This window comes from Humulus lupulus, chromosome X (assembly GCF_963169125.1).
Source record: "Humulus lupulus chromosome X, drHumLupu1.1, whole genome shotgun sequence".
Taxonomy (NCBI): domain Eukaryota; kingdom Viridiplantae; phylum Streptophyta; class Magnoliopsida; order Rosales; family Cannabaceae; genus Humulus; species Humulus lupulus.
Window position 1 is genome coordinate 135,761,769 of NC_084802.1, and position 9,077 is coordinate 135,770,845.

The window sequence follows — 9,077 nt, forward strand, 5'->3', positions numbered from 1 at the left end:
TTGGTATGGAGTATCTATCTAGGATTATGCTTAAAGTTAGCTCTTCTCCAGGCTATAAATTCCATGATAGATGCGCTAGTTTGAAATTGAACCATCTTTGTTTTGCCGATGATATTTTACTATTCAGTCATGGAGACTTTGTATCTATCCTCTGGATGCTTAGGGCACTCAAACTATTCTGTAAGACCTCGGGACTCTTTCCAAATGAAGCTAAATCTGCAATATATTGCAGTGGTATGACTGGTTCAGAGATTGATAGAGTGGTGAAGGCCTCGGGTTTCAGTCAAGCTTCATTACCATTAAGATATCTGGGCATTCCCATTTGTTCTAAACGTATAACTAATGCTGAATGTGGGATCATACTAGAAAAGATGGTAGCTAGGATTAAACAGTGGAGTTCTAGGAACCTATCTTATAGTGCTAGAGCTACTTTGATAAATTCAGTTTTACTGTCAATACACTCTTATTGGGCTCAAATTATGGTGTTGCCAAAAAAGTTATTGAAGGATATTGAAGCCATTTGCAGGGCCTTTCTTTGGAAGGGAGTGGCAGACTCTCATAGCCCAGGAGTAGTTGCTTGGTCCACAGTTTGTACACCAAAATTAGCAGGAGGGTTAGGCTTCAGGAAAATATTGGAATGGAACATTGCTGCATTAGGAAAGTATGTATGGGCAATAGCATCTAAGAAGGATAATCTATGGGTAAGGTGGATACATAGTATCTTTTTGAAAAGCATGGACTGGTGGGCTTACACAGTGCAACAGAATTGCAGCTGGTATTGGAAGAAAATTGTGGAAATTAAGGAGTTGTTTAGAGCTAAAATGGACAGGTCAACATTTATGGCAATGAAGTATAGTATTCAATCTGGGCACTCAATACTATATGACCAACATACCAAGGTTCAATGGAGTAAATATGTCTGGGAGAGGTGTAGTATTCCGAAGCACAGATACATCCTTTGGCTAGCTCTGCATCAGAAACTGAGAACCAGAGAGTACCTCAGTAAGCATTGGCACGTAATGGACAAGCTATGTTTGCTGTGTGGGGATCACAATGAAGAGATTTCTCATCTTTTCTTTCAATGTACTTACAGTAAACAATGTCTAGTGAAGATGAAGGAATGGCTAGGCTGTCGAGCAAAAACAGAGAATTATTACAATTTACTGCAATGGATTTCCAAGGCAAAACAGCTCAGCAAACTCAGGAGAAGGTTCTACATGGCAGCTGTTTCTGCATTAGTATACCATCTATGGAGGGTCCGAAATGATGCCTTGTGGTCATCCAAGATTTGGCATGTAAATCATACTATAGAGATCATCAAAAGAGAGTTGAAGTTAAAACTTACTGTATTAATGTACAAGGGGCAACAGGATAGAGATAAAGATTGGATTCACAAATTGTAAAGTTAGATACATGGTTTATAAGTTAGGTATATGGATTGAAAGTCATATAGGGGTAGAGGAAATCCATAAGTGTACATGATTTGATTTTGAGCAATATAATGATTCATATTCACCAAAAAAAAAAAACAAAGAAACATAAACATACATACACTCCACTGTTCAAAACTCAAGATTGGGATTTATTCTACATGAGTAATAAATGGTTCAGTTAATGTGGTGCTATTCTTTGTTAGCTGTGCTTTAGTGTCTCAGTTTCATAGATTCTAGACCATTCATATGTAAGACAATGGCATCAGCTCCCAGCTAATCTGAGAAGCCTTTCCAGTTTCCATAATACTTTCCTTACTATTTTGTTTCTCTCATCCGTTTTCAATCAAAAATCGAGGATACCATACTAACCTATTATTTGTTACCTTATCTGAGTAAGGACAGTATTTTGCAACTCTCACTGTCTCTGAAGCCTAATTCAGATTTTGAATGACAAAGTGAGATTTCAGGGAGAGGTCTAAAACGGTCAAAAATATAATCCATTCATTCATGAAGTCCAATTTCTATTTTCCTTTTTCTTTTTTGGATTTGGTGAGCTGTTTTATGATGTTGTTTATGTTCTCCCCCTCTCTTAATAACATTTTTTGATCACTAAAATGACTAATGCTTTCTTTCACTCCCTCTGTAGTTTTTAGGTCTAAGAGTATTGATGTTGGCTGGCTGACTTGGGCAAACTGCTCAGCAGAGTCACCAAAACAAAGAAACAGTCACTTTCACTTTAAAAGAGATTGTCAAACAACAAGAACAAAGTATTTCGATTGGAGGTGTTACTATGCTTTTTTTATTTGCATGTACAATTATTTAATTAGCAAAGAATAAAAAATGGGCTAAAAATGGTTTTTTTTAGTTACTATTTGATTATTATTTTAAAAAAAAGTAAGTTGTAGATGAAGATTTTTATGGCAATACTTTGAAGACATGATACTACTCCTTGTCTTAAAAAATAAATATTTAGTATTATGATTGGAGTTGTATTGAAAAGTTAAGGAATCTACATCAAATTGGAATAGTCAAAGTTGCTTTCACTTTCCATGAGAGAAAAAAGTTTGCAAGTCAGTACTAGAATAACATTGGTGGATACCAGAAACTATTCTCAATTTTGGGATAGTTAAGTTATTATAGTCTTCTTTATTTGAATTTTTGTATGTCTATCATAAACAAAGAAGAAGAATAAATCTCTCTACACTCCAGACACCAAGACTAGAGTTCATTTTCTCTCTATACGATATAGCAATATATGATCATCAACATACATACACTCCACTATTCTCCAATCACAAAACCAAACCAATATTTGGCTCAAAAAATACCTCAACTCATTTGATAATAATTAATACTTTTAAAGACCTCTGCATCTCAAAAAATAAAATAAAAGACATCACCCCAGCCTCTGAATGTTGATTTCTTACAAAAATACAAACAACAAAGAAATGAAACCCAACTTTTCATTATCCTCATTCTCAGGACAACCAATGAGAACAAGAAAAATGATAATTATAAAATCAAGAACATAAACAATAAGTGAAAAAAGAACAAGAAAATCAAAGCCAGTAATTCCCTTTGCTCTGTCTAAAAACAAAACAAACATATAATTGATGCTTTCCAGCCACAACAATAGTTCAGTACATTTGGTTGAAATTTAAAGTTATGGAAGGATTACTGATAATAGCACCAAACCACTTCAAACTTCATTAAAACCAGCAGCAAAAGATAAATCCTTGGTGAGATCAAACAACTTAAGATAATTTAGAAGTGGGTTCTTAGTTTTTTGTTGTGATCAGATTTCAAAAATCCTACATCATTATCCATTGTCAAAACCAAGAACCATGAGTCTCCAGCAATTAAAAGAGAGACTTCATCCTCGAAATCCTCTAAAGGTACAAAACATAGTAATATAAGTGTTTCTTTGAAAGGAAATCCTTAGAATTTTCTAAAGCTGTTTAATCTAACCAAAGAATCTAATCTCAGCAGTCATTACTAATAACTAAACACAATACAAAGTACAAGCTACTAAAAAGATTAAAGGGCATATTGAAATATTCACTGGATTAGAAGACATTAATTTCAAATTGTGTTTCATGAAAAATATCAGATGCTGTAAACCCAAAAAGAAAAACAATTATTCCCTGTCATTCCTATTCAAACACAACATAGGCCACACTCTTATTGAAATCTACCAATCCAAAAACTCTTATTCGCAAATTAGATGCGATTATACCCATGTTTAAGCAATATATACATACATATATAAACACCCGAATCCATTTAGTAAGAATTATTCATATTCATGTCATGTATAATCCCAAAATTATATTCAAAACAAAACCATAAATACTCAAAAAGTGATTAGAGTGAGATGAAGAAACAAAAATATTGAGCTCATAGACAACAGAACACAACAATCAAAACATAAATATCCAAAATAAAAATCAAACCTCAAGGGAAGATCTAACCTTTGTTAGGTTATGAAATGAAAATTGAAATGGAGATGAAAATGATGAGGAGGAGGCATATATCCTGAGATTTACTTTGGCTCCATATTTTTTTCTTCGTCAAGGCTCCAGTAGGAGGTTCGGTCCGAGAGAGGCAGTGGTTCGGTCAGAGAGAGGAGGAGGAGGTGGTGGTGATGGGTATAGCAGGAAGAGAAAGGAGAGAAGGAAAATATGGTGGAAAATGAGACAGAGAGAGAAAGAGATGAAGACTGGTTCGGTCTGAGCTAGAAAGAGATGGTTCGGTCCGAGCTAGGGAAAATGAGACAGAGAGAAAGAGATGGTTCGGTCCGAGCTAGGGAAAATGAGACAGAGAGAAAGAGATGAAGACTTCAGTCCGAGATAGGGAAAATGAGAAAGAGATGAAGACTGAGACAGAGAGAGAAAGAGATGAAGACTTCGGTCCGAGATAGGGAAAATGAGAAGGAAAATTTGCCTCTTTTTTTTTTCACTTGCCGCTTTATTTTTAACTTGCCGCGTGTGACTTTACTCATTAACTTTATATATACAATAACTCTTTTTAAATAGTATTATAATGATGTGTTATGGTAATGGGTGTTTGGTGTAGTGTACCCTAATTCTTATTTCTTCTTCTTCATCATTCCCCTAATCTCCTTATTCTCCGAAAATTCCTTCTCTTCAACTATCATTTTGAGCTCATAAGGTACCGATCAGAGGATAAAATGCATTATTTTCGTTTACAACTAGCAAAGTGTGGCCTCCATTATGGGTTAGAGCATAATATTGCATGTAATATTGCCCCTGGTCAGGTAACCACTTCTTCTATTCAACCTGCCCCTGCATAGTGCACACTGGCTGTACTACCAATTTTTGTCACGGTATCAACCGTAGTATGTTCTTACACGAACTAACGCTCAAGACGTTTTAATAATACTTCATCTTTTCAAAACTTGATCTAGATATCGTCATTTTCACTACAAAAAATCTTAGTTTTAGTCACAATAAATTTTGTGACTAAAAACAAAAACTTTGTGACTAAAAAAAAATCATCTTTCTTATGTCATCACTAAAAAGTCCGTGGTTAAAAGTATTAGTCACAAAAATCACAATTTGTTGTCACTAAATGTATTTTTAGTCACAACAAACTTTATTACTAAAAATAATAGGTTGTGACTAAAACTACATTAGTGACAACTTGTGATTAAGTATAACTTTTTAGTCATAAGTTATTTTTTGTTATTACTAAAAGTGATATTTAGTCACACAAAATATATGTTGTGACTAAAACTTTGTCACTAAATGTTACATTTTTTTGTAGTGTTTGCAAAACGATGCACTTTGATGTTACATCTACTTATAAATTTGGCTCCACATATATAGTCTATATATCTATACACAAAAATAAGAAATATATTTTTTTCTTTTAACGAAGTACAAAATATAAATATATAATTTAAGAAACAATATATATATATATAGTATTGTATAATAATAATAATATTCACAATGCCTAAGAGAATATTTCTAACTTTGAGAGCTAGATTAATTCCTAAAAGTAATGACCGCAAAGCTTGCGCTGTAGAGTACTGCTTTTTTCACCGGGTTTCATGTCAAATAAATTTTTACTTATTGATTGCAACTTATAATATATTTATTATATATTAGTGTATGGATGTGTGTGTAAGAAAACACATATATATATATATATATATACCTTTTTATTTCTATATATTTTTTTCGTTCTTCGAGACGTTACAACTAAAATCTCTTCTTCGTATATGCAAAACAACTTCGTTATATATAAAATGCTTCAGACAATTATGATTATATAACATTCAAACAAATTAAGCCCAAGTAACCCTAAACTAATTAATCTCCAACTCTTCAAATCTCTAATTTAACTTGACGTAATAAACTCAATCTGAAGGTGTGCAACAAGAACAAATTAATTAACACACACATATTCAGCCACAAATTTATTTAATATATATATATATATATATATATATATATATATAAATCACACACACACATATGAATTTTAAAAAAGTATAGATGGAGGTTATTATTATAATATAGTACTAGGGTTTCTATTCCTGAAAAACTCATGCGAATACTATCATGATCTTTAATTGTTGGCTCATCTAAAATGATATGATTAATAATCAAAGCTAAAGATCATAAGTATGTATTCTGCCCATAAATAATATTAGTTCATTATTGTACATGTACACATGAGGTCAATATTACATTATTATTTCTCCTTACAAATTAAACTCTATTGGTCGATGGCTAGAAAAGACATGGAGTCTTGAGATTGGTAGTCTGAAACAAACTTATTAGTAGCAGTACTAGTACTAGCACTAGCACTAGTAGTAGCGTTATAAACCATAGAACTCATCTCATCGTCCCAGCCCATATCCATGTTATTAATCGTAGCAATAATGCCGCCAGTTTTTCCTTTACCAGTACTGTCCTCCCCATAAAAGAACTTCAGCCCATCTAGAACTGGAGCATCAGGGACATTATCGTAAAAACCACTTTCCTGATGATCAAGCTCAACCAGCTGAGAGCTACTACTGCTTTGTCCCTTCTCCAACATCTGCGGGACCAAGCCATAGCTGAAGTCCGTATTATACTGGACTGAAAGTTGTGGGGGAAATTGAGCTGCTGGCGGCGGCGGCGGCTGTGGCGGGGAAGCAGAAGAAGGAATAATGATGTGATCGTCACTCAGCTGACTGCTGTTAATAATGACATGGTCATGGCTTAATAATGGCTGACTGCTGTTATAATCATGATGATCATCAGAGAATCTTCCTCCGAGCTTGATGAGTAACTTTCTTATAGATGAGTGGTCGTCGTTGTAACGCGGATGGCAGTCGTTTGAGTACGGCGGCGGAGTCAGAACAGGTAGCTCTGGCCAGCACGGGCTTTGGCTGCTGCCATTAATATTATCAGTACCAATTATAGTGTTATAATGATGGCCAGTACCAGCTGCTGGAACCATATTATTATTGGAATGAGCTATTCCAGTAATATTATTATTATTACTACCTCTACTACTACTGATAGTCCCTTTTTTAATATTTTCAGGCTGCTGCTTAGTTAGGCCTCTACGAGTGTGGTCCTTACGTTGCTTGTTACCAAGAAGCTTTTTCTTCAGCCTTGTGTTCCAATAGTTCTTTATATCATTGTCAGTTCTTCCTGGTAATTGTGCGGCGATTATAGACCACCTGTAAATTAAGTAAAAACTAATCAAACATTATAATTAAAATCATAATAAATTACTAGCTTAATTAATAATAATCAAGTGATACATATATATATATATATATAAAAAGAAAAAACTAACTTGATATAATCATTAATTGAAAGGGAAATTTTTAGTGATTAGTTGTTTTTAATTAAGTAGCGTACCTGCTTCCAATACTTATATAAAGGCTGCAAATTATGTTGTCTTCCTCTTCTGAGAACCCTCCATGCTTTATGTTTGGCCGGAGATAGTTTAACCATCTAAGACGACAGCTTTTCCCACACCTCTTAAGGCCTAATAATATTTATAATAATCCTCACTCAGCTCATATATATTAATTATGATATATATATATATGTATAATAATCTTTAGTAGCATTAATTAGCATATATATATATATATGGGAATATATTTATTATTTGATCTGAAAATTAATTAATATTCAATATTAATAAACATTATTGATGAAATTAGCAATAACATTAAAGCTAGAAAGGTCAAGACCAATCTTTTGTGGCGAAGCACATTAGTCATCTACACTGTCACACATTAAAGCTAGAAAGGTCAAGAACAAGAAGATCAAACTGAAGGATTATTACTTCATACCAATCTTTTGTGGCAAAGCAATCCAATTACCACCGGTGCCATGTTGTTCGATGTAGGACTTGAGCTTGGCATCTTCTTCAGGCGACCAAGGTCCTTTCTTGACGTTGGCTTTGTCACAGCAAGGAGCTCTCCCCATGTTTTTGTTTTGGGATTTGGTTTGAGCTTAATTGGGGTTCTTGCTTCTCCCTATAAGATAGAACGAGAGCGAGCGAGAGAGAGAGAGAGAGAGAGAGAGAGAGAGAGAGAGAGAGAGAGAGAGAGAGAGAGAAAGATAGGGATATAATTATAAAATAATTAGGAAAAGTGATAATGATAAACATATGGTTTCATGAGGAATAGCAATAAAGAATTTAAAAGGGCTAGGGGTGTAAGATAGTAAGAAAGTGACCGTACATATTTTTTAATATATATAAAAAATTGAAGAAAATGAGTTTGCCAGTATATATAGGAGAGAGCCACAACAAGGATTTTCTTCTTGTCTTTTACACTGTAGAATAATCGATATAATTATTATATCATGGCTGCTCATTTTCTCGGAACCCTAAGTCCAATTATAACCCTTATTGTCTAGTGGGACATACATTATAGCTAGGTATACAATTTTTCTTCTGATGTATGTATATAAATAATGTAAGGCACATCTCATGCTGCCGTGATACTATGATCACAATATTATTAGCTATTATATAAATTCTCATTAAGTAGCACTAAACTTAGCTATTAATTAATTTAATACAATGTTAAGGAGAAGATAGTTCTATTTACCTCACGTTATAATAAACATTACAGCTTAATAATTACCTAAAAAAAATTATACTTATATATTTATATATGCATAGGTTATTGGGTAAGACTGATATATAGTTGCTTTTTCGTGTACAACTACAAGATTCTTCCTCCATGATTAGGATTAAATGGTTGAGATCAATGCATATACTTTAGCTAAAACACATTTTTAGCCAAATGCACATTTAAGTTTAACTAATGGATTTAAATACAATAAGGAAATAAAATCTCAGGAATTATATATATATATTTATGCCGGTCACTATATATATATATATATATATATACTCTTTTTTAATTCTGTCCTTTAGTTTTATTTAATTTATTTAGTTGGCTGTTGAAAAGCAATACAGAAACTCAAATGCATGTATACCAATAAACAATAAAAGTAAACGTTCTGTATTTATTCTCTCAGAGTAATAGTTGAAAATAAAATGTTGAAAATGTAACAAAATGTCAATATCCATATAGCGATGGCATCAATATACATACAAAATTACTAGAACAACGTCTCTAGAAGCATATAGAAA

At 33.2% G+C, this 9,077-nt stretch overlaps 1 protein-coding gene across 1 annotated transcript; it reads right to left on the reverse strand.

The window, feature by feature from the left end:
• Positions 1 to 6,053: 6,053 nt before the first annotated feature.
• Positions 6,054 to 8,141, reverse strand: LOC133803467 (transcription factor MYB14-like). Its single transcript, XM_062241519.1, has 3 exons — positions 7,762 to 8,141; positions 7,319 to 7,448; positions 6,054 to 7,134 (listed from the first exon to the last, which is right to left on the reverse strand). Exons 1-3 carry the CDS (start codon positions 7,895 to 7,897, stop codon positions 6,180 to 6,182), a joined length of 1,221 nt encoding a protein of 406 aa, XP_062097503.1. The 5' UTR covers positions 7,898 to 8,141; the 3' UTR covers positions 6,054 to 6,179.
• Between the last annotated feature and the right edge of the window lie 936 nt (positions 8,142 to 9,077).

Coding starts and splice junctions, on each gene's coding strand:
- LOC133803467 (XM_062241519.1), bottom strand. CDS start 7,897: ATGGGGAGAGCTCCTTGCTGTGACAAAGCCAACGTCAAGAAAGGACCT. Junction 7,449..7,761: donor TGCTTTGCCACAAAAGATTG/GTATGAAGTAAT, acceptor AAATATTATTAG/GCCTTAAGAGGTGTGGGAAA. Junction 7,135..7,318: donor TATATAAGTATTGGAAGCAG/GTACGCTACTTA, acceptor CTTAATTTACAG/GTGGTCTATAATCGCCGCAC.